The 26,881-nt window shown below is 39.1% G+C and overlaps 1 protein-coding gene across 2 annotated transcripts; it reads left to right on the top strand.

Annotated features, from left to right (window-relative positions):
- The first annotated feature begins 20,874 nt into the window (after window positions 1–20,874).
- Window positions 20,875–26,018, top strand: LOC132164701 (Ribosomal L18p/L5e family protein). 2 transcript variants are annotated; one of them, XM_059575252.2, is made up of 3 exons: window positions 20,877–21,021; window positions 25,161–25,218; window positions 25,440–26,018. In XM_059575252.2, exon 3 carries the CDS (start codon window positions 25,452–25,454, stop codon window positions 25,830–25,832), a length of 381 nt encoding a protein of 126 aa, XP_059431235.2. In that variant the 5' UTR covers window positions 20,877–21,021; window positions 25,161–25,218; window positions 25,440–25,451; the 3' UTR covers window positions 25,833–26,018. The 2 variants fall into 2 exon arrangements, with proteins under 2 accessions (XP_059431236.2, XP_059431235.2); XM_059575253.2 differs by lacking the exon at window positions 25,161–25,218 and having other exon boundaries at window positions 20,875–21,021.
- The last annotated feature ends 863 nt before the right edge of the window (window positions 26,019–26,881 follow it).

The following is a 26,881-nucleotide window of genomic DNA, read 5'->3' as shown; positions in this document are numbered from 1 at the left end:
CACCAAGAATTGAAGATTTGGCACCACAAGATTTGGCACTTCAATCTGTTCAATATGTAGAACAATAATACTGAACCAGAACCACAGTCTAGCTGAAGACGTTAAACTTGGCGCTCATGGGAGGCACCCCATAGTTTATCCTGGACAAGTGTGCTTCAGTTCAAGTTTGGGGGTGTGCTAAGAGCCATGCTATTCCAGACAGTTTTGTCCATATCCCAGATAAATTCTTTCCATGTATAGACACATTGGGGTCAATGTGTAAATTAAGTTTGGGGGTATGAGAACACTTTACACACACTTTGTCCCAGTTTCATTTTGTTGATATATATATATATATATAAATGCATGTTCATGCTGTCTTAAAATTTTGGTTGATCTTAAAAATTGTGATTTAATTTCATTGGTGAGCTTAAAATTTTGAACACATGATCTGATGACAAAATTTTTCAGTTTGGTTACTTGCTTTAGGCAGTTGAGAATTCACATGTTTTGATCTGTAACCTCTGTCTTTGAGTAGAGTGTTGGTGCTAACAGCAAGTGCCACCATTTGAGCCTTCATCTCTGAGATTTTCCCTAATTGACTACCGATGTGATCTATCTCCTTCTGCATTTGAGACAATCTGGTTCCATCCGCCATTGTTGAAGCTGTTGAGAATCTGTATTGTGCTAGTTGTAGGACCGAATGCATGCTGATACCACTTGTAAAAAAATTCCTGCTTCTTTATATTTTTCTGTATGTAGAATATGACATTTGTATGAATAAAAGGAATGGAAGGATAAGAGAGAGGTGGATAATGAGAGAATGAGTTGGACAAATCCTAAGATACTATTATTAAGTTTTCGAGACACTCGATGAATCTCCAGGTTACAAATTGCAAACAAAGCACAAGCTAATTTCATAATGCACTTCAGTTGAGCTGATTGCCTTATACACATGTGCAATCAACCTTAACAATTCATTAACTGCTAAACAGTAATCTAACAGACTAACAACCCCAACAGTTATGCCCAATTAGTAACAACCCCTCAATTGAAGCCCAACTGATTAACAATCCCAACAGATTGCAACCCAACTAATAACAACCAAACAGATTGAAGCCCACTGCAACTTCAAACCAAGTCGCAGCCAATAAATCCATGTGCTGATACAAAATATATCCTGAGGCCCAAACCAAAAGGCCCACTTTGAATAAGAGGCCCATGGCTCGCCAAGACACCAAAGCATTAAAGCCCAAAGCCCAGAAAATCCTAACACGATCACTCTATCGTATCAGGTCCGCACTCAAGCATGTGATTATGCACCATATCGAAATGGTTGCATGCAGAATCACATACCCCTATAATCAAAGGAGCACGATTGCTCCCCAAACAGCCCAATCGGGGAATTACATCCAAATCTGGGAATAACTAATTAAATCTCTCCCAAAAGGAATCTAAATGCATAATATTCTATCTACTTAAATCTCCCATGTTATCTCAAACAATAATATTGGTTTCAACCACCCCCACGAATCAAGGGAGTCAAGTGAGAGTCCCACTAGAGTTCACCTACTCACAGCCTCTACAAAAGGAGGAGTCATCTTATGATACAGATACGTACTCATTCTCTTACTCTTATTATTCTCAGTTATTATTCCTCATTACTTCCTTATTTTATTACTCTTGTCATAATCAAACTCTCACTCAAGCATTGGGGGTGGCACGACCGCCACACCCCCCACTTTGCGGTCTGTCACTACTGATCCTTGTTCTTTCTTAGTAGGCTTTAAATCAAGTCGCTACCAGGGTTAATAACTATCTAAATAGTTGGCGCCATCTGTGGGAACGAGGATCATCTAACGATCAAAAGTTCAAACAGGACAAAAGTCACTAATAGTAGCCAAGAGATCTAAAGGACAAACTGAAAACACAGTCAACATGGCCAACGTTCCTCCTACCCAGCCAAAAAACATCAATCAACACGATGCTAACAACCACAAAACTGAAGAGGTTCCCACTGACCCCCTTATCTTCAGCCCACACCTGCCAAACAGCAGGCGTCTGGGAACCTTAGAGGCCTAGAACGAGCACATAATGGAAACCTAGGAGCTCTTGCTTCAGATAAGCTATGAGAACCACAACCTAGAGAAGGACTCAACGAATGTTGGGCCCAACCTAGAAACACCAGTGAACCTCCTAGGCTGCCTCCAACCCAAGAAGATGGTTCCACGGGTAGCGCATGGATGGACGCTATCCAAGCTACGCTGGATAACATAACCCATCGATTGAATGGCTCATGCTCCACAAATCATGATTTCTTAGTGATAGATCTGCCATTTACCAAGAAGATCATAGAAGCCGGTCTACCTGAGAAGTTCAAGTTGCCACACATGGATCGTTACGATGGAAGCCAAAATGCAGCTGACCACCTCGAAAGCTACGGAGCTCACATGACGCTGCAAGCCGCATCTGACGCAATCCTTTACAGAAAGCACTGGTTTAGCAGTCTACAAAGGTGCTGCCAAGCGCTAGTTTAGCACTCTGCAACCCCAGTCAATAGGAACCTTTGATGAACTTGGTAAGAATTTCCTTTCTCATTTCATTGGAAACTGTCGGCGTCGCAAGCGAGCGGCATATCTACTAACCATCAAGCAAGAATGTGACGAGTCATTAAAAAGCTATATGGCTCGATTCAACCACGAGAAGCACACAGTCGATGACCCAGACGAGAGAATTGTTTAGCTTGCTTTGATGGGTGGTATATGGCCCTACAGCCCATTCATGGCCGATGTAAGCCGTGATCCCCCAAGGGATTTAGATGAGCTCATGGCTAGAGCCGAGAAATTCATCAACAGTGAAGAAACGGTAAGAGCCTTCGCTGAACAGTCTCAACAACCTCTAGAAAGGAAGAAAACAAGCAGACAATTAGAGAATAGTCTATGACCTTATACAGCAGACAATCAGTTCAAAGCATATCCGGCAAGTGCACCTGCTTCGCGCTTCCAGCAAGGCCAACTCCAACACCAACCTCCAGTTCCAAGTACGGCAACTAACTTGTTAATGCAGGTAAGGAATCACCTTGGATTTCGTTGGCCAAAGCCCATACGATCACCCCCAGAAGCAAGAAAAATACACAAGTACTCCGAATATCACCAAAACATAGAGCACAACACAGAAGACTGCTACCAGTTGAAGAGGCTGATTGATAGGCTTTTCCAGCACAGAAGAGAACAAAATGAACGTCTTGGGATACGTCAACCTCCAAATCCAAGGACGAACCACCAAGAAGAACAACAAACTCAGCCAGTCGCAAGAGGAGAAATCAGAATGATTTTCGGAGGATTCGCAGGGGGTGGTCCCACGAATGCTATGAGAAAGGCATACATCCAATGGCTCTGAGCAATGGAGGTGTACATCACAGACCACCCAACCAAAGCCCCGAAGCCTCACCAACTAGAGCAGATGTCTGATATAACTTTCACTGAGGAAGATGTGCACAAAATACAGTATCCCCATGATGATCCACTTGTAGTTACGCTGGCTCTGGCCAACTTTACTGATAAGTGCTAGAATATTCATATTTTCAGCCCTTAACTTGCATGTTTTAATCCTTTAGTTTTGGTTAATTAGGCCATTTTACTTCCTTTTTGTATTTTCTTTGTTTTATAGGCTTTTGGAAGAAAATAAAGCGTTTCTGGAAAAATTCCAAGCTTAAAGGGCAAATTGGGAAGATCTAGAAGATATGGTTAAGCTTAACCAATCATGGTTAAAGTTTAATCAAATAAAGGAAAGGATTAATTCGGAATTTCTCAATTTGAAGTCAAATCGGATTGGATGCAAAATTGGATTCTAAATACGTCTCGGTATTTTGGCCATAACTTTCAGTTCAGATATCCGATTGAGGTGATTCAAGTGGCATTGGAAAGATAACTCAAACTTATACAATTCATTGTGAAATAGTACTTTCCCAATTCGGAGCACCGCAAGGCCAAAATCACGCCGCAAGATAGGACCGCAATTTTGGGCGAATCCTATTCCGATTTGGGCTTAGGTTTTCTTTAACCTAATTGGGCTTGGACTTAAATCTCCGAAATTCCTAGGATTACTAGGGCTTATAGGACTCTCCTAAGCCCTATAAATAGACCTCTAAGCCTCACAATTGAGGGGGATCAGACGAAGACGCGCCGGGGGCGCCGTTCTTGGTCGCTTTCCGTGTTTTCTAGGTTTTTGTAGCTTGGAACTCGAATTCTTTTGTAAGTTTTTAATTTTAATGAAGTAATTTAGTTTCTTTATGATTTCTTTTGTCATGAGAGGCTAATTCTTCAACTAAGGTTGAAGATGAAGCCTCACCATTGATTAGTTTTATATTTTTATGTTTCGTTCGTACAAATCCGTCGTTTAATGTAATGTATGTTCGTTTCAGTTCAATTGTGTGACAAAATTGTGATTGATTGTTGTTTATAAATCGTGAAAATGTTGGATATTCGTTGTGTTTCATCCAACGGCTACATCGAATGATTTGATTGAGACTTATATCCATTGTGATTTACGGATACAATGGATGATTTGATCTTAATTGGATATTCGTTGTGATTTGTAATAGAGATGGATTCATAGAATGATTCAATTGGTTTATAAAAAAACAATAGAACATATATATAGGGTTTAATTGTTTGTCGGATGCATGAATGAAAACATAAGAATGTATGCTTTGATTTAGTGAGGTGAATTCCAAAACCTTAGTCGTTTATCTTTTGATTATTTTTATTTTATTTAGTTTATGTTAGTTTATTTTCAAAATCAAAATCATTCGGAACTAGGTTAAGATATAATTGATTTAGATAGAAATTAAATTTCACAAACACAATTCCCTGTGGATCGACCTCACACTTGCACACACACTATATTGCACACGACTCGTGCGCTTGCGAGTACAATTAAATTTGTACATCAAATTTTGGCGCCGTTGCCAGGGATTTGTTTGTTTGTGAAAATTGATTTTTGTTTAAATTGATTTTATTTTTCTACTAGTTATTTTCTTTTTACAGTTTGTTGCCTTTTATTTTTATTTTTTTTATTTGTTTCTGTTTATAGTTACTAATAAAAATAAAAAAATAAAAAAAAAATAAAAAAGAGAAAAAGCTGTTTGTTTTTGTTGTTTCTGTTGCAGCTCTGCCGAAGGAACTAGTCCCTGCCAAAGCGCTTGATCGCACATCACCTACACTCGAGCGCATTCGAGCCTAACGCAGCAAGCATCCCGCGTGCCTGCGCTCGACACTTCCGCAGGTGCGCGCGAGCGCACACCCCGCGCCCATGTACGCTCGATCGCACATCACTTGCACTCGAGTGGACCTTCGCAGACTACACCAAAACGGGCCAGCACCTTGAATTTTGCCAAACTTATGTTTGGTCCGTTTTGTGAGTTTTTGTTTTGATTTTTTGTTTTTAATTTTTGGTATTTTTGTTTATTTTATTTTTTTAAAAAAAAAAAAAAACCAAAAAAAAAAAATCCAAAAAAAATTTTGGTTCATGTTTCATGTGGAGAAGTGTGCTTTGTTTAAAGAGTGAGGATAAGCATGAATTTTCCTTTAGGTAATTTTAATGCTACCCTTAGTTGTAGGACACCCGCTTTTTCCAACCATCCTCATCATTTTGACCCACATGGACCATGTTCATACTGCTCTAACCCTTATCATAGTTCAGGTAATTGTTCATCTTGGGGACAATTTTCCAATTTTTCACATGAGCAGATGAACACCAATTTCTCCAGTTTGGGGTCTGAATCAAATTTCAATTGCTACACCCTCGATTGGAGCAACCATTCTAATTTCTCGTGGCAAGCTAATGCTACGGGAAATTATGCTCCCCAATTTGATGAACTGCACCATCCTGAATATCCGCAGTTCGACAACCAATCCTCTACCCCTTCACCCTGCAATTATCCTCCACAAGATTTATCATTGGAAAACACCCTCAAAGAGTTCATACAGTCTAATGGCCAAACCTTGCAAGAGCTTAAAAATGCCACCATGGTCAACTCCCAAGCCATAAATGAAGTGAAGAATGCAGCCATGGCCAACACTCAAGCAATTGAAAAGTTGGAAGGACAGCTTGGTTATTTAGTTGCTGAACTCACTAGAATAGAGGAAGAAGAGCTTCAAAGTCAGTTGATGGCTGAAAGGCACTACATGATTGATGAGGATGATTCTAGCAATCCTTATCATGAGCATGTCAAAGCCACCACCCCAATTAGGAGAGAGAAAATTGTTGAGGAGACTGTTCATGAGACAAGTCTAGAGGACCCATTGGGAAGTGCTTTGCTCAATTTGGATGTGACCTAGACCTTGACAAGTTACTTGAGCAAGGTGATGCCTTATTGGACTCCACTCCTAAGATGCGAATTGAAAATGGGGAAACCACTGAGATATCATTCCCTAACTCACCCTCATTAGCAGCTGAGCCTTTCATTGTGGGTAACCATGAGGAGAAAGAAAAAGAGGAGCAGGTTGATCACATTGAGCCCCCATCAACTCCAAATCTGTCCAGTGACAAGGGAGTGAGTACTGAAGCTCACTCCTTCATCAAAATCCCTCTTGAGACAATTCATGAACCCCAACCTTCAATTCTTCAATGTCTCAAAGAGCCGTCTCATGCTGAAATTCTCAAGGATCTATGCACACAAGGTCACAAATCCAGGAACCATGTTCATAAGAAGATCCTTCGAAGCAAGCAACTAGGCTACCTAAGACGGCAAAACATCCTTCCAGAGGGATATCAAATTCTTAAGAAGAAAGGGTGGAAGGGATTGGTTGGACACCCAAATGATCGAGGAAAGTGTGGTATTCTTTCTTTCTTTTTATTTTCAACACTTTATTTTGATTTCTTTTCCTTTTTGTCATTTCATTTTGTGTCATTTTCTTTTTATTTCTATCAGCAATTAATCTTTTGATATTTGTTTCTATGAGAAAATATTGCTGCTAGATTTTGACAGGTGTTTTGGTGTTCAAGTTTGGGGGACGCCCTGGCCTTTGCACACTCAAGTTTCCGCATCCTATGGTATTGTGTCTCTTGCTACATTTGGGACAATGTGTCATTTAAGTTTGGGGGTGTGGACAAACACATTGTCTTTTTGTTTGTTTTTATCTGTTTGTTTTGTTTAAAAAAAAACAAAAAAAAAAAAAAAAAATTGTGCTATGTTGTTGATTGGTCATGAGTTACATCATAACTGTGGTTTGCATGTCATTAGTGTGTTTAACTTTTTGAACACTACATGTCATTAGAAATCCGAGTCCTTTGACTCGTTCGGTGGATTAGAGAGACTTCACATGTCTGAGTTGATTATCACAAGCACACTAGCATAAAGTTTGTGAGGTCTGAGATTTGGATTGATTAGGGTGTGCCTTGTGATTTGTAGGATGAAGTGTTGATGAAACCTTGGCTTGAAGATAGAAATTTTTTTTTTTAAAAAAAAAAAAAAAAATTGTCATCATCAGTTTGAGCTTTTCATTGAGTAACCGGATCTCATGCCTCACTAAGCATTGAGTGTTCGCGTAAAAAGATGAGAAATTCAACTTGGTTGACTGTATGGCTAGTTTGGCTTCATAGCCTTTTTGACTTGAGCAATTAAGCCTTAGGGATGTTTTACATCTAGTGCCCTAAAACCATCTGGTTTGGGAGTCACTGGCCCAATACTCGTTACATAGGTCAATTAGAAAGCTTAAGGGAGCCGAACATTGCACAGCCTACACAAAAAAAAAAAAAAAAAATGAAAAAAAAAAAATATATATATATATATATATATATATAAATGCATGTCATGATCTAAGCCTTTGGTGTTTTCATTTGTAAATTCCTATGAATTTTGAGGTACACCAAACTTTGAGAAAAATTGAAGCCTCTTAACTTCGTGTTAGTCTCACTTTGCACATTTGGAGCTTGTGTTGTCTCAAATTTCCACCTTTGAGTTGAATGATTTGTGGTTGGCTTGATGATTTGATTGTAGTGTTTACTTTGTTAAACCTGCTCATGATATGAGAACCATATGTTTGTATGAAAATTGTGTTTGTCAATGACGTAGTGCTAAAAATGTTTGTGGGTATCATTTCTATTAAACCCTCACGAGACTTCACTCGTCCTCTAAGGATGCCTAGGGGTTTAAAAGGCTTGTTGCATACGCTAAATGCAATCGTACATCCCACGAAAGATGGATTTATCTTTTGTTTTCTGTTTTTCCATTCTTGTTTTTAGTTTTGTATTGCTAAGGGACTAGCAATATGTAAGTTTGGGGGTGTGATAAGTGCTATAATATTCATATTTTCAGCCCTTAACTTGCATGTTTTAATCCTTTAGTTTTGGTTAATTAGGCCATTTTACTTCCTTTTTGTATTTTCTTTGTTTTATAGGCTTTTGGAAGAAAATAAAGCGTTTCTGGAAAAATTCCAAGCTTAAAGGGCAAATTGGGAAGATCTAGAAGATATGGTTAAGCTTAACCAATCATGGTTAAAGTTTAATCAAATAAAGGAAAGGATTAATTCGGAATTTCTCAATTTGAAGTCAAATCGGATTGGATGCAAAATTGGATTCTAAATACGTCTCGGTATTTTGGCCATAACTTTCAGTTCAGATATCCGATTGAGGTGATTCAAGTGGCATTGGAAAGATAACTCAAACTTATACAATTCATTGTGAAATAGCACTTTCCCAATTCGGAGCACCGCAAGGCCAAAATCACGCCGCAAGATAGGACCGCAATTTTGGGCGAATCCTATTCCGATTTGGGCTTAGGTTTTCTTTAACCTAATTGGGCTTGGACTTAAATCTCCGAAATTCCTAGGATTACTAGGGTTTCTAGGACTCTCCTAAGCCCTATAAATAGACCTCTAAGCCTCACAATTGAGGGGATCAGACGAAGACGCGCCGAGGGCGCCGTTCTTGGTCGCTTTCCGTGTTTTCTGGGTTTTTGTAGCTTGGAACTCGAATTCTTTTGTAAGTTTTTAATTTTAATGAAGTAATTTAGTTTCTTTATGATTTCTTTTGTCATGAGAGGCTAATTCTTCAACTAAGGTTGAAGATGAAGCCTCACCATTGATTAGTTTTATATTTTTATGTTTCGTTCGTACAAATCCGTCGTTTAATGTAATGTATGTTCGTTTCAGTTCAATTGTGTGACAAAATTGTGATTGATTATTGTTTATAAATCGTGAAAATGTTGGATATTCGTTGTGTTTCATCCAACGGATACATCGAATGATTTGATTGAGACTTATATCCATTGTGATTTACGGATACAATGGATGATTTGATCTTAATTGGATATTCGTTGTGATTTGTAATAGAGATGGATTCATCGAATGATTCAATTGGTTTATAAAAAAACAATAGAACATATATATAGGGTTTAATTGTTTGTCGGATGCATGAATGAAAACATAAGAATGTATGCTTTGATTTAGTGAGGTGAATTCCAAAACCTTAGTCGTTTATCTTTTGATTATTTTTATTTTATTTAGTTTATGTTAGTTTATTTTCAAAATCAAAATCATTCGGAACTAGGTTAAGATATAATTGATTTAGATAGAAATTAAATTTCACAAACACAATTCCCTGTGGATCGACCTCGTACTTGCACACACACTATATTGCACACGACTTGTGCGCTTGCGAGTATAATTAAATTTGTACATCATTTACCATTCACCGGGTGTTAATAGACAATGGCAACTCTGCAAACATACTGTACGCCCCAACATACAATCTGATGTAGTTTGGCAAGGAAAAGCTTCGACCAGAACTTCCCCTCTAATTGGCTTTGCCAAAGACAAGGCCCACCTAGTGGGAACCATCAACCTTCCAGTCACAACAGGTACGCCCCCATGCCAAACTATTGTTATGGTTTCATTTTTAGTAGTAAACTGTCCTTCGGCCTACAACGCCATCTTGGGGAGGACCGCTCTCAATAAAATGAAAGCGATCCCATCCACCTACCACTTGAAAATGAAGTTCCCAACAAAAGCTAGGATAGGGGAAGTAAGGGGCCACAAGTAGTCCACTCGGAGATGCTACATGACGTTGTTAAAAGACCCGCAGGCCAAAGCAACCATGATGATCGATACTGTGGACACATGAAATGAACAAAAGCTACTGCAAGCAGAATCGACAGAATCGCTCTCTCCGATCCAAGTCGATAGCAACACAGAACGTGTAGTTCAGATTGGCCAGCACTTAATGGGAGAATATCGTGAGAAGCTCATCCAAGTCCTTAAGAAACACAGAGGAGTCTTCGCGTGGACTCACAGTGATATGCCTGGCATCAACACCAAGGTAATCTCTCATCGGCTGAATATTGATCCTCATATCAAGCTAGTAATCCAGAAGCGAAGGAATTTTGCCCCTGAGTGTAACATGGCGATAGCAAAAACAAGTAGAGAAACTCTTGGCGGTAGGGTTTATCAAAAAAGTTGACTACCCCAACTAGATCTCTAATGTTGTAATGGTGAAGAAAGCAAACAGTAAGTGGCGTATTGTGTAAATTTTACAGATCTCAATCAAGCCTGTCCCAAGTATAGTTTTCCGTTGCCACGGATTGATCTCCTAGTGGACTCTACCTCTGGTCACAAGCTATTAAGGTTCATGGACGCCTCCTCTGGCTACAACCAGATCAAGATGGACCTGACGGACTAGGAGAAAATGGCCTTTATCACTGACAGAGGACTGTATTGCTACATCGCCATGCCCTTTGAACCGAAAAATGCCGGGGCTACATACCAAAGGTTAGTAAATTCAATGCTTAAAAAGCAAATAGGCTGTAATATTGAAGTTTATGTTGATGATATGTTAATTAAAAGTCGTTATGCTAGTGATCATGTAACTGACTTAGAAGAAGCCTTTGACGTCTTAGAAGAACATAATATGAAACTTAACCCCTCTAAGTGTGCTTTTGGAGTGTCTTCCGGTAAATTTTTAGGCTTCATGGTGTCTTAGTGAGGCATCGAAGCAAACCTAGAAAAAATCAAAGCCCTTATTGGCATGCTGCCGCCTCATAATACCAAATAGTTGCAAAGTCTCACGGGACGTTTAGCAGCGCTCAATAGGTTCATAGCTCGTTCCATGGATAGAAGCCTCCCATTCTTCAAAATATTGCGGAAATCATTTGAATGCAAGGCAGCATTCCAAAACCTTAAAAAATACTTGGCAAAACCACCACTCCTTAGTAGAGCCGAACCAAGTAAGCCACTCTATGTCTATATGGCGTCCACTGCCACCACTGTCAATTATGTTCTTATAAGGGAAGATCGAAAAATATAAAAACTAGTCTACTACACCAGCTGCATATTACAAGGGGCAGAAACTAGATATCCGGGAATTGAGAAGTTAGCATTCGCTTTGATCACCTCCGCCAGACGGCTCTGACCTTATTACCAAGCTCATCCTATTAAGGTACTTACCAGTCATCCACTAAAGAAGTCTCTCCACAAGCCAAACACCTCGGGTCGCCTGGTACAATGATCAGTCGAACTAGGCGAGTTCGATATTAAGTATCACCCAAGGACCGCAGTAAAAGCACAAGCAATTGCCGATTTCCTGGGACAATTCACAGAAGAGATTGAAGAAAAAAATGAAGGTGAGTCAGAGCCCGTTTGGTTCATTGAAGTTTATAGGTCATCATCCTCAGAAAAGAGTGGAGCTGGAATTGTTATTAAAACACTTGATGGGGTCATCATTCAACACGCAATCCGGTTCAAGTTCCAGGCAACCAATAACGAAGCTGAATATGAGGCGCTCATCACCAAACTCCATCTGGCAAAACAACTAGGAGCCACCAGTGTAAGTGTGCAAAGTGACTCTCAACTGGTGGTGGGCCAGTTAACCGGTGAATATGAAGCGAAAGGAGAAAAAATCAAACTGTATCTGCAGAAAGCACTGGACTCCAAGGAGGATACATTTACAAAATTCTGCATTCAGGAAGTCTCACAGGACTCAAATGTTAAGGCAGGCCAATTAGCCTGCATGGCTTCTTCCAGTTCTAAATCACCCCCAAGGGAGAAAACCATTATAAGCGAAGCAGAAACACCAGCAATTAAGGACTGCCAAGTTTCAAGGTATATACTGTCTATTCACGATATAAATTAGGCTAAACTCGTTGTTAAATACCTTATAGAAGGAAACCTTCTGGAGAACCCAGCAAAAGCCAAGGCAGTTCGCTGTCAGGCAGCAAGGTACCTTGTCCAGAATGATGTCCTATTCAAATGGAGTTTTATACATCTAATCTTGCGATGTCTATCCAAAGAAGAAGCAGACTATGTCTTGAGGGAAATCCACGAAGGAATATGTGGAAATCACTCGGGAAAAAGATCCCTAGCCCACAAAGCTCTAAGGACGAGATACTATTGGCCAACAATGGCTCAGGACACACACGACATGGTCAAAAGCTGTAAGAAGTGCCAGCAATTTGCCAACGTTCCAAGGAGTCCGCCGGAAGATCTCACATCAATATTCACTCCTTGGTCATTCGCACAGTGGGGGGTAAATATTGTAGGACCCTTACCACCGGGAAAAGGAGGAGTCAAGTTTGCTATGGTAGCAGTCGACTACTTCACCAAATGGGCAGAAGCTAAAACACTAGCCACCATCACCAAAAAAAAAAAAAAAAAAAAAAAAAATTGAGCACTTCATGTGGCGATCTATGGTCTGCTAGTTCGGTATCCCGCACTCAATTGTATCAGACAACAGTAAACAATTTGATAACCCAGCATTCAGGGCATGGTGTTCACCACTTGGCATCAGCAACTATTACTCTTCACCAGCACACCTCCAGGCAAATGGGCAAGTCAAAGCAACTAACAAAACAATTTTCAAGATGATCAAGAGGAAGCTGGACAGAGCCAAAGGTTTATGGGCAGAAGAATTACCAGAAGTCTTATGAGCGTATCGGACGACCACAAAAATAAAAACCGGAGATACCCCGTTCGCTCTAGCATTTGGTAGTGAAGCTATGATCCCGATTGAAGTTGGACTGCCCAGTCACAGGCAAGCCAATTTTAATGAAGAAGAAAATGATGAGGCTTTGCGAGAAGGTCTGGACGTACTTGATGAAAGAAGAACTCAGGCCGCCATTCATATAACAGCCTACTAGCGAACCACAACAAGATATTACAAGCAAAAGGTAAGGCATCGCAGTTTTAGCAACGGAGATCTAGTTCTGCGAAAGGTGATGCCTCTAATGAAAGATCCAGCAGACGGCAAACTGGGTCTATCCTGGGAAGGCCCGTATAAGGTGAAGGACAATCGACGATCCGGGACATACCATGTCGAAACGCTGGACGAAAAATAGCTGATTCACCCCTGGAATGCTAAATTATCAATAAATTCAGCTATAAGGGGTATTAGCCCACGTCCCTCAGGTATGAACCGCATACTATCTACTTTTATTATGTCTTCTTTTAGCTAACATGAACAAGCAAAAGAAGCAAGGGAGAACAAATCAGGAGCGTCAAGAATAGGAAACGCAAACAAACTAAAGGTGATTAACCTCACTTAAATCCATTTCTTTATTTCTTTTCCCATTTTAAATTCTATACACCAATACTGACTTAAGCATCGGAGAGTCCCTGGTAACCCGGGGATGCTTCCCCCCAAAAATAACTCCAGGTGGATCACTCAACGGTTCCACATCTCTTTCTATCTCTAGCAAAAAGATGTACAAAAACATCAGAAGGGAAACTCCACTGTGAAACTAAGGTACTATGGTACGGTGATCGGTCATCATCCCACTTGGGTTGGTAGAGGTATACTCCGTATATATTAAAAACGGTACTCCTTTATACAGCAGTTAAAATGGTGTTGGGTAGCCATCAAATTAAATGCCTCCGTTTGAATAACGGAAAACTAAAAGGTGATCATCCCACTTGGGTTGGTAGAGGTATACTTCGTACATGTTTAAAAACAGTACCCCTCTATATAGCTAGTTAAAATGGTGTTGGGTAGCCTACATACTTCTCCTAATCTCCCAGTTTCACAATGTAAAGCATCCCCTAGGAATGGTCCTTTTCCCATACTTTTTCCACACAAAGAGAAAACTCAAACACACAAGGAGCACAAAGAATTTTAGAAAACTAACACAAACTTGTTTCATTCCAGTAAAGTGCAGGTACATAAGCAAAATACTAAAATAAACAACGGCCCAGAAATGGGTCCAAAACAAAAGCTTTATAGATCATCTTCACTATCAAGATCTACGAAAGTCAGATTCTCCTCAGCATGGGGCTCTTCACCTTCAGCCAATGGGAGAGGAAGGAAAGCAAAAGGACAAGCGATCCTGAGGGCCTGATCCCTAGTTGTAAACAAAGACTGTCAAATCTCAATAGGGATGTCCCGCCAACTCAATGTTTTAGGGTTCCTTGGCCCAAACTCTCCACGCCAGAAACTTTGGCACGCCCTGAATCCACTCCTAAAGATGCCCCTCTAACTACTACGATTAGCCTCTGGAACACGCCATAGCTCCTCTTTGAGAGCAAGGATTCGGCCATGCTAGAAGCGCAAAAGAGCAAAAAACTCATCTCTTTCTTCTGTGGCGTCTTCTCTCACCCTTCGATCCACCAAGTGCTTTTCCTCAGCTTCACTGCAAACACCCTGAAGGTGGATACACTCGGTACATACTGTTTCCAGGGACTGCTGCCTCTCTAGCTCCAGCAATAGCTCACGGTTCTGTTCATGAAGCTGGGAGTTCTCCCTCAAAGCGGCCTCCAACCTTAACTCCAGCTCTGACACAGTAGGCTGCCGAGAAGTGCTAGCCATGTCAGGGGCTCTGTGCCCTAAAGCCATTCCATAACACAAGGCCACGACATCTAAAGTGGTATGTGCCAATGAAGAGCAAACTTGAAGAGCTATGAGGTCCACCGGAACAGAGGTTGATGCTGGCCCCAACAAACGAACTAAAGCTCCAAGTGAACCATTAATATCAGAGTTCACCCCAAGACAAGGCAAACTCTCAAACACTTGGGGAGTGGTAGCCTCTGGAAGACTTCTAGTCCGGACAGGGGGAATAACTTTTGATGAAAGCCTCCCAGGAAAAACCTGCATCTCCTCCACATCTCGTAGGGGAACTTTTAAATCTGAGATGGCTGTATCGCCATCCTCAAAAGATTCCAAATTTTTTGTATGAACGGACTCCGTACAAATGACGGTATCTTCCGCAACCATTGGATCGCACTTAAGGAGCACATAGAGTTAGCCGGGGCTGCATCTCCTCTATTGTAGTCCCAACAGACTGGTCATCCTCAAAAGCTGCACACAAAGGTGAAGGCGGCTGCATATCTTCCATTATAGCTTCGACCGGTTGATCCTCTTCAGGAGCAGCTCCCAGAGCTAGGAAGGCACCTCTTCTACAACCATCTCAGCAGGCTCATAATCACCAAAGTTGCCTTGTTCATCCGAAGACTCTCCATCCTCAGAAGACGTGATGTTTATAAAAGTTGGAGGACAAACCCCTTTACCTGTGCCAGGTGAACCAGTCTGGCTGGCCATTAAAGAAGACGATGATGAAAAAACTAAATGCACCACAGGTTGACCAGGTCGCTGTATAGCCAGAGGCATCATTCAAACCGCCTCACCAACAACAGCATCCGTTGGAGGAGAACTAGGATGAAAAGAGGCAAAAGGACCTCTCGCAGTAAAAGGCGAAACACTTGGTCCGCCAGCAACAGAAGACAAAACCTTTGGTCCACCAGCAGTAGAAGGCGAACCCTCAAATGAATTGCCTGGTTTGCCAGCAGAAGAACTCTCTAATCTGTCAACATAAGGCAAACCCCCTTGGTCTATCAGCAGGGGCGTTAACAAAACTATTTGCCAAGGCGCTGTCACTAGCAGTATTGGATGAAAGGACATGAATAGCATCTAGAGGACCCCCAAAACCTCTACGTAGACGTCTCCGTTTGGGGGGCCTCACAAATGAATGTTCCCCATGGGAAATATGATCTGCAGCTACACCTTGCCAATCACCCAATGCCACAGACCCAATAGAAGCAGGACTGCCAGATGACTTAGCCCTTGCCTCACCAATTCCGGCTACAAGGTTTGCCTCCTCCCCAGCAAGGCCTCCCGCTTCAGCAACATTCACAATCATGAAATGGGTTTTCGGCCTGTAGAAGTCTGGCTAGCGACTACGGATTGTATCATCAGCCAAATAGCCAAGGCAAGTACCAGCAAAGAAAAGGTGAGGAAAACTATCAGCCCTACGCTCCTGTTCCCTTTTCTGGGCCTCGCTCAAGTTTGATAAGTCTCCATACCCAAGAGATGCTACCATATGCTCAGCTCAGATCAACCAATCACCAAGGGTCCAGAAATTCCATACCGTAACTTCATCCTTTGCCCAATTGATGGCCCTATGCAAACGGATCAGTATAGAGTTAGGAAGTACGGGTAAATGCAAGGCTCCATTGGCAATCTTGCCCCACTGAGATCTTAGAGGAAAATCATGAGGTTTGTTCTCAAAAAACTCAAATCCCCAAGAGATGAAGAAAAATTTGTCCTTTCAGCTCTTGATTTTGGAAATCCTATAAGGAAGCTCGAATACAGCCCCTGCTTTTCAGGCATGAAACTTCTAGATATCGTCCGCCTCGTCATTAACCGGGAGAGCATAATACAGGTAAAGAAACTCCCTCGCCGTGATTTGCAGACGTCCCTGATCCTTATGTAACTCGCCCAAAGGATGGCCATCCCTATTAGAACTCGCCAGCCATTTGGAGAAACTTGAAAAGGAGCCAAGTTTAGTATGTGCGAAATTTCTCTAATCACCCGGGGAACCGGTAATCTGAAACCAGCTTCCAGAATTTGGAGCAATAAATAGATCTCGTCTCCGTTTTCTGGACCGGTGGCACCTTCGCCGACGACAAGGACTCGGATTCAGACACCTTCGGGAAACTTATATACTTCCTTGCAAACCTCCAAGTCTGAAGATCTGATTCGGGAACGAAGAGTAGTCCGCTGAATTCCATCGAAAAACAAGGAGCAGAAAAGAAGAAGATAGACAAATTTGAAACAAAAGGAGAGCAAGATACTTGATGGTAGTGAAGAAAGAAAAGGAGCAACCCTAGTTTTAAGGCGTCCCCGCAATTAATATTGCAACTCACTTTGCCAAGTGTCCACCAGAAGTTTAAGTGTCTCATGGCAGACTTAAAAAATCTCAAAAGGAACGCAGCTAGATGGAACATTCTTATCCGCTCGCGCACTAAAACCTGCCACTTGTCTCCAAAGGGTTCAAACGACCCTCAAAATAATTTAAAAAGTATCTTGGAGAAAACGATGGCAAGGAAGACATACCATCGCCTCATAAATGCCCGAATACAACCAAACCCTGAGTTGACACGCGTCAACCGCAGGTGACAGAAAACGTGTGCCATATTTTGTCATTATGGCCATGATCATGTTCCTCAAAAAAGCGTGACACGCCTCAAAACGTGGCATTCCTGGATGATTGAAAAAAGTTAAGGAGGGGGGGGGGCGCCAAAGTAAATTGGAGAGATAAGATGGGTGGAAAGTTTCGAAAGCCCAATTCTGCCATAATGAGCCCAAGAAAAGATAGAAATTCATTTATTCCCATTAGGCCATTATAGTGACCTAAGGGAATGGTGGGGTACTGTTGATACAAAATATATCTCGAAGCCCAAACCAAAAGGCCCACTTCGAATAAGAGACCCATGGCTCGCCAGGACACCAAAGCATTAAAGCCCAAAGCCCATAAAATCCTAACACGATCACTCTATCATATCAGGTCTGCACTCAAGCATGCGATTATGCACCATATCGAAATGGTTGCTTGCAGAATCATGTACCCCTATAATCAAGGGAGCACGATCACTCTCCAAACAGCCCAATCAGGGAATTACATCCCAAATCAGGGAATAACTAATTAAATCTCTCCCAAAAGGAGTCTAAATACATAATATTCTATCTACTTAAATCTCTCATGTTATCTGTTGTGCAAATTTAATTACTCGCAAGTGTACGAATCATTTATAGTTTAATGAATTGCAAGTGCGAGGTCGAACCCACAGGAAATAGTGTTTTTGAAAGAGAAATTTATATTTAAACTAATTAAATCCTAATCTAGGTCCAAAAGGGTTTTAATTTTGGTTTTAAAAATTAAAAGACAAACATAAACTAATTAAAATAAACTAAGAGATAAAATACTGAGGTTTGGGAATTCACACTCACCGAATCATATGTTTATCAATATTAATCTGAAGTTCTCACAATTAAAATCTTAGATATGTTTTACTATGCTTCAAATAATTAATCAAAATCATCCCGTGTATCCATTCATTGCACAAATCACAAGAGCAATCCAATATTAATTAAATCATCAGATGTATCCGTAAATCACAAAAGATATCAAATTTTAATTGAAACACCAAATGTATCCGTAGAATAAATCACAAGAGATATCCAATTATTTAGTCAAATAAAATCAAGCAATCAATTATGTGAAATTATCTTAAATCATCAAGTGTATCATTGAATCACAAAAGATATCCAAGAATCACTCCACACATTGAAAAAACGTAAAACAATTGAAATATTAAACCCAATAAAATCAAATAAATAAAGACTTACATGAAAGTATTGATGTTCTTCATCGGTAAGGTTTCATCCCCAACCATAGTTGGGAATTTAGCTCCACATAAAAATAAAATATAAATCTAAAGAAAACCTAAACTAAAAAAAGAAAAATTGTAGAATTTTGCTCTCTAGAATTCTCAATCTTTTCTTGAATGCAAAGAAGTCTATTTATAGGCTTAGGGAAGTCCTAGAAACCCTATTAAACCTAGATAATTCAGAGGTCTGTCTCCTAGTCAAAATAGAAGTTTGAAATCGGAATAGGATTCATCCAGATTTGTGTCCTTTAATTGCGAGGCAATTTTGGCATAGTAACCATTCGAATTAGGAAAATCCTATTTCACAATGAATTGTATTATTTTGAGTTAGCTTTCCAATACCGCTTGAATCACTTCAATTCGATATTTGAGCGGAAAGCTATGGTCAAAATACTGAGACATGCACAGAATCTGAATTTGAATTCCAATCCGAAATCTTATCCAATCTGAAATTTAATCAAATCTGATCTTTAATCCGATTTAATCTTTTTCTTGGATTTGGTTAAACTTAACCACATCATCTAGGTCTTCTCAAAGTATGCTTTCTTCCAAACTTTGCATTTTTCCCTTTAAAATTATAGTTTTTCTTCAACAACCTACAAAATATTAAAAACATAAAATATTAAATAACGACACGGTTAAAGGATTAACTAATGTAAATAAAGGAGTCCAAGTATGCAATATTTGGTACTTATCATTATCTCAAAGGATAATATTGGTTTCAACCACTCTCACGAATCAAGGGAGTCAAGTGAGAGTCGCACTAGAGTTTACCCATTCACAGCCTCTATAAAATGAGGAGTCATCTTATGATACAGATACGTACTCATTCTCTTACTCTTATTATTCTTAGTTATTATTGCTCATTATTTTCTTATTTTATTACTCTTGTCATAATCAAACTCTCACTCAGGCATCAGAGGTGTCACGACCGCCATACCCCCCACTTCACAGTCTGTCACTACTAATCCTTGTTCTTTCTTAGTAGGCTTTGAATCAAGTCGCTACCACGGTTGATAACTATCTCAACACCATACAATTCAACGATTTCATTCACTACCCTTTACTGAAACAACAAGGTATTATACAGCTGTTAAGCATTCTTGGAATAATGCTTGCTAGCTCTCCTATTGAACTACGCCCCCTCATGCCACGTGTCCAACCTACTTGATATTTTTCAGACACTTCTCTTTCTCACTCAAGCCACCTTCAGGGTTTGTTTGGTAATGGGGATGGGGATGGGCCAAACACTGTTCATCACCATTTCCCAAAAAAATCAACATCAAAACATTCTAACTTTTTCACTTTTAATATCAAATCATACACTTTTTATTATTATTCAAATAAAAAAATCACTACAAAACAAAACTTTTTCACTTTTCCATACCACTTTTTCATTTTTTTTATACCAAACATTCTTACTTTTTTTCACATCAATGTACATCAACTACAGTGTTTAGGCCATCCCATTTGCCAAACACCCCCTCAATCCTACAACATCTTCTTCCTCTCTTCTTCTCAGCCGCCATAGCCACAACCTTAGGTTTAATCTCACCCTAACACAAAAAACAGGGAAGAAGACTCTTTATTTTACTTTCTCGAAATTTTCTGGTTTTTCAAAGTTTGGTTAAAAGAACAAAGAAGATGATGAGATCAAGTCTTTTATTATTTAACTAAAGCTCATCATTTAAATAACGTGTATGTTTGGTTTTAATGCCAGCATTTAATTGACACCCACACCATTGGCATGAAAGAAAAAAAAAATTAAAAAAAAAAAGGAAATTACGTATACCTCTCTTAAATTAGTATCCAATTAACAATATTTGTCAAATTTTTAATTGCAATAATATTCCTAAAAAAAAAAAAAATGTCGATATATCCCAATGATGAAAATACCCTTAATAAAATTAAAATTAAAAATTAAAAAAATAAAACTCAAAATTTTAAAAAATGGAAAACGGGAATTTTTTTTTTTTTTTTTAAATCCTCTTTGTTAAAGACAAAAATAATAATTTTTTTTTTTTTTGAATTTATTAGGGTATTTTTATCTCATTTACAAAAATGTATGATATTTTTGTCTTTTTTTACTAACCTTGAGGAACATTGTCAATTTTTTAATAGTTTGAACGGGTAGGCTTTTCCCTTAAAAAATAACAATAAAAATAAAAATAAAATTTTAAAAAAAATCATTTTACTTTATAAAGAATGTAGCCAGCACAAGCAAGCGGAACGCGGAGTTTTGGGGTTAAAACTGCTACGCTGTCGTTTGCTTTCTCAGACTCAAAAGTGTCAAAACCGTCTCCCTTTACATCTCTAAATTCCATTTGCTTGCTCGAAGGTTGCCGCGATCAATGGCTCTTCCCGGTTTCCTTTCTTCTTTAACTGACTTTGGGTAAGTCTTCTTCAAGCATTATGTGCAGCTAATTGTTTGCTTCTTTCCGTTCTGTTTTGCTTAAACTTTTTACAGTTGCAATTAAACCTCTACTGCTATTTGCTTGATTGTATACTTTCTCCAATGTCTTTCTTTCTTTGTTTTTTCTTTCTTTTAAGAAATGGATTTCCATATTTATGTTTATTCAATAAAACCCATTTCCGTTATTGCTTTAGTACTCTGCAAACAAACCGAATTTTGTTAAAGGGTGTCTTTAGGAAACCGCTTTGCTTTGATGTTCATAAGGTAGAAGACAAACAATTGTGTGGAGGTCGCTTAAAATCCAATTCTATAATAGCCCACGATTAGGTTTTTCTGTTCCTTCAAATCTGATTGATAATAGAAGAATTAGTTTTTTTTTTTTTTTTTTTTTTTTTTTTGGTTGGGGCGGAGGGCTGGTTTGAATTTGGGAGAATTATTGGGTTTTTCAGCTTCCCAAGTATTACATAGGAAAGTGATTCTGTAAGAAAAAGAAAGTGGCTGCCAGTTGCTTTTCATGTGAAGTCGTTATTACAAAGATTTGAGGTTCATGGGAAGCTAATCGGGTTGAATCGGAATGTTTGGAAATGCTTCTAAATTCATTGATTACTTCATGAACTTCATAATCTCTACCAGTAAAGCAAAATTCTCCTTGCTATCCAATTCACACATGTCCTCATGAACCCAGAACAGCCACCAAATCCAACCCTACCACCACCATACGAATCCTTCGGAAACCAGGCAAAGAACTACCATTCTCCTTCACGGTGACAAGAGCCAACAATTAAATGTGGGAGCAAGTTGGTCGAGATATGGAGGTGAGTAGAAGAGGTTGTGAGGAAGAGCAATGTTCTAGCATTTCACTGGACACTTCTGGGGTGTAAAATGAGGTTAGATTAAGGGCAAAAGAGAGACAAGGTGAGAGAGAAGGGTGAGAGAGGAGGCCAAGTTGTAAGCCCAGCTATTGTAAATCTTAAAGTGAGATTTAGGGGCATTATTTGTGTATCATTTTTATGTAGGTAATGTATTTGAGAATGATTAATTTGCTTGGTATAAACTCTTCATTTTAGAAAGGTTAATCTTTGAAATGTTTAAGAAATTTAATAATTTATGGGACAATTTCGGTAAAGCCACTCCAAGGTAGTTCTAATTGTGGCCATTCCTCCCATGCCAACCCCGCCTCCCTTTTTCACTCCCTTTGTAACCAATACCCCCAATTTTGGCAGTCTCTCCCTCTCTCATTTGGGTATCTCTTCCCCTTATATATCTATTTCTAGCCGACTTCCTCTTTGCCATGCCTTGCCTGCACACACAGCCGTCCACAAAATCATTGTCACACCATCGGAACAGTCACCACAACACCGCCAACCACCTTTTCTGTTAAGGGTCACCAAACCCCAACCAAGACATGTCCCATTTGTCAATATCGCCGGCTGGTCTTCATTAGATGAGCCATTTAAGGCCAGCCAGGCCACCTTCAGCCATTAGCTAGAGCAAATTGAAACTAGCTGGTCCCATTGAAGTGAATCTCTCTCTCTCTCTGGTTTTCTCTTTGCCAAACCTTGCAAGAGGTCTCTTTCCTTCACCAATTGGTCATGCATTCCCCACCACCTGAAGCTTCTCTTTACAGCCATCTTTTCCACGGTCCCAGTCATCGGATTGCGTTTAACTCACCTAAAAGTTAAGAGTGAACTCTCTCTAGGTTTGGCTTGACAAGAATCAAGGTAACAACTCATTTTATTTCAAATTCAAAGTTTCCTTAATTGGGTTTGATTAGGGACTTATGTTTTGTGTCAAATGGAGCTGTTGGAGTTGTTTTAATGAAGACAAGAGGTTTAACCCATGGTAAGGGCTGTTCTAGCTGGCTAACTTATACCTCTATGGAAAAATTCTTGATGAGGCATATTTAGAATTTGTAAAAACTATTTGAATGGCATATTTTACTGGCAAAGTATGTTGTTAAACATTGTATCTATTAATTATAAACTTGATTTTCATGGACTTTATTCAAGGTAGGTTTTATAGTTAAAATTGGGATTTTTCTTAAACACTGAAACCGGCTTTGGGAATGGCTATGAGAAGCCATGTAAACTTTATTTGAACATTTGAAAACTTTTTTTTTTCAACTTTTGTTTAGTATTTGGGGGGCTGAAACTATCAATGATAATGTTGGGAGCTCGGATAAAATTTGGAAGTCCTAGACCAGGACATGGCCTTTTTACATCTGTATTGTTGGGGATCAAATTTGTGTTGTTAGGGGCTGTTGGAATGATTTGGAGTTGTAAGGCACCTCTGTTGTGAAATAGATCTGGTTGGGTGCTTCTTGAAGAAGTTTGATCGATTGGGTTGGTTTTGTAAAACTGGGCCAGGTTTTGTTTTGAGCAGCTATGTATTTGTACTATTTAAGCTTTTTGGAAGAATTTAGTGGAAATTGCGGCTGTCTTGTTTTAGGTTAGGGGCTGCCCTATGGAGGTTAGGGCTTTCCTGTTTTAGGTTACCATGCTATTGGCAAAGAACTTTGTTCTTGTTGTTGTTGTCCTTTAAATGAAAAATGTTATTTCAGTTACTTTTTCTTTTTCTCTCTATTTTTGCTTAATTAATTGTAGATTTCAGCTATCATACCTACTTGATAGGTTTGTTCATTCTTGGTGAGGTTCTAGTTGAGTTTGTTTGAGATGGTTCAAGGAAGGTTTTAGATTGTGCTTGCGAGGGAGAAAGTAGCTAGTTAGTAGGTTTTTTTAAAAAGTACAAGTTTATTGCATGAAAGCATCTTTTTGATCAAATAGCATTTTGCAACCTTTTTCATGGAACTACTCTCTTTTCAGTATAATATTATGTGTTATCCTTTTGAGTTGATTACTATACGAATATTGAAAATGCATAATTTTCATATGGGGAAATGTTTGAATTGTGGCTTAGAAATGATGAGCATCTTGATCTTACCATGTGATGTTTGAGCGTGGTGATTTATTGGACTATTTGCTTATTTAAAATAGATGTTTTGTTGTATATTTTGGTAACTTGACAGAAAATTTTATTTCTTAAACTCATTAAACTCACTAAAGATTTGGAAACTTGTTATGAAACTTGCAACCGTTTTCTAAGCTTCTTACTGAGTGTTGGCTCACTTATGTGTTAATATCATGAATTTTTAGAGCTAGATGGTGATCCCTCGAGTTGAGGTTTATTGTTAGCAGTTGTATAAATTGTAGATGGAGAATAAATGGTTTCGGAGATATTCCTTATGACTTTGGTGGCATGTGTTCAGATGAATTATTGTTGAATTGTATTTGGAGGTCTGATAAACCCAGATATGCTGCCGAGATTACACATCATAGATAGGATTTTAGTATTTGGAGTACGAATGTATTTGACATTTATGGTATATTTTATTTGAGGAAGTATAATTTTGATAGCCTATGATCTTTGCAGATATTTACAGAACTCTAGCTTATTTCTTGAAAAAGTTTTAGTGGGAAATTGATTTATATCTTATGGATTAATCATTTACCTCAATATAAAGGAAATATTTGAAGAAATTTTATACAGGCTTCTCATAAATACAAAATGGGGTCTCAAAAGTTCAACTGCAGTGTATCTTGGACATGTTTCTTTGCATGTTATCTATATTTTTTGCTTAAGTTTTCAATGTCTCTTTTAGATTTAGTATCCTACAGGATTCATGGGTGCGAGAACTAAATGTGGGCCTTGCTATGAGTCATAATCCATTGTGACACAATGGAATTTACTATGTTCCCTTTGTAGAAGTAAGATCCTGTATGTTGGAATAGTTTGAGGGAAGAAATTTCATTATAGATAATGTAACACTTGGAATTTAGAGGTGTCATATCTATTTTCTGTTATTTCTTAAGGTTCCATGTGACATATGAAGTGATTTTAACTTTGATTTCTGACCATATGGGCTCTTTTATCTTACATCTAAGAGTTTTAGTTACCTCCTTCAATGACTTCAGTAATGTGAAAATTGGGTGGTTGAGCTCTCATCTAAGAAAATCATTGGTTAGCCCATTTCCTTAAAAATGGAGAATTTGACAATTAGAAGGATTATCCTTTTTCGTGTATGGAATATGTTTATACATGCTGTTCTCTTTCTCTTTCAGTTTGGAAGGGTTAAGAACTTCACAGTGAGCTCCACCTAGGAATTACCTTACATCTGAGGTACTTTCTTTCTTCTTTTTTGTTTCTTTATATATTTTGTTGTTTAAATTCCATGGTACACCATTACAAAGTTACAGGATTAATTTGCTGAAGTTCTTCTGTGGACTATGTTTAGGGTTGGGTTACCCCCAAAAAGTTTAGAAGTAAAGATTTAGTCTTATGATGCTTCTGATTTAGATGTAATTTGAAATCTAGTTGATTTACCATGAACAAAACATCAGGGCTGTTGAAGAATGACTGTGTTAAAGCGGTTCGTGCTCCGATTGTTCATATCAATAAAGTACATCACAGCGAATGTGGTAGACAGAAATAATGGACGGATTGTTGCAACGGCATCAACAGTTGAACATGCTATCAAGGAATCACTTGAGTGCGGCCGGTCCTGCAATGCCAAGGCAGCAGCAGTTGTTGGGGAGGTGTTGGCCATGCGGCTCAAGGTGGAGGGTCTTGAACAAGGGCAGGGAAGAGGGATTCATGTTGATGTAAACAAGGAAGTAGAGAAAAAAGGGTTTAAGAACCGCACCAAGGTATGGGCCATTGTCAATGCTCTTAAGAACAATGGAGTCAACCTTATTGCTGATGATAATGATGATACTACTCGGCCGAGTTACTAATATGTTCCTTTTTCCCTTTCCTATTGTATGTTACTAATATTCCTTATGTCTCATTGGCTTGTTTATATTCTATTTATTACCTGAAGACAACTTTGATCGGTCTATATAGTATAGATCACATGAGCAAGCCCAATGATCCATAAGGAGAAACTTTGATGGCCATCTTCCTCCAGGATTGATATTTTCTGTGGGTTTTGTTTCCTGTAGCAAATATTTGTTTGTCCAAAAATTAGATGGGTTTGAGATACGCTTATGGCAAACCCATCTTCAGTTTCAGGGCTAGTGCTCTTCACCCAAAAACCTCATCACAAGAGAAAACGGTAGCTTTAAGAGCAAGAAACACCCATCTGGATGGTCTATGTTTCTCCTCCAATCAATCACACAGTTCTATATGGTCTTCTTCTATTCGGACAAATTCAAAATGATCATGTTGTTTGTTGAATATATGAATATTACTGGAATGAGGTGATGTGTCTTTTATGTGATTGTCAAATTCAATGCATGAAGGATGGCGTGCATAGTGTGAATGCAGACGAGCCGTATGACCATCCGACGGCCAGTTCTATGAATGGATCCATGGAATGATGTGGACATCATCTCATCTCACCAATAATTATGTTCCTACTCTAATTTACAAGCTCATTTGGGTGTGTGATATTTTTGTATTTTTTCTAGCTCAACTCAAAATTGTGAATATTGAAGAAAAAAAAAAAAAGTCGAGATTATGTTTGAGTGACTTGAAATTATAAAAAAAATTTACAAAAAAAAACAAACAAACAAAACAAAACAAAATAAATTTTGGAGTGGTTTTGAACCACTCCTAGGGGTGTTTGGGTGACCTCTAACAACGATTTTTACGGTCACCCCCGAAACAGGCAGTGTGGATTTAGACCACTCCTAAAATTGATGACGGTGGCCGAGCCACCCCAAGGCCACCCCCAAATTTTATGAGGGTGGTTGAGCCACCTCAAAAAGTCCTTGGGGTGGCTGATCCCCCTTGAGAGTGGATCAACCACCATCAAAATTAATGGGCAATGGTTTAGCCAGTA

This window comes from Corylus avellana, chromosome 8, assembly GCF_965113065.1.
Source record: "Corylus avellana chromosome 8, dhCorAvel1.hap1.2, whole genome shotgun sequence".
Classification (NCBI taxonomy): Eukaryota; Viridiplantae; Streptophyta; class Magnoliopsida; order Fagales; family Betulaceae; genus Corylus; species Corylus avellana.
Note: the sequence above shows the minus strand (reverse complement) of the source record. Positions and strands in the feature narration are given on the sequence as shown.

Bases quoted from the DNA above. Each gene is read 5' to 3' on its own strand.
- LOC132164701 (XM_059575253.2), top strand. From the start codon at position 25,452: ATGACTGTGTTAAAGCGGTTCGTGCTCCGATTGTTCATATCAATAAAG.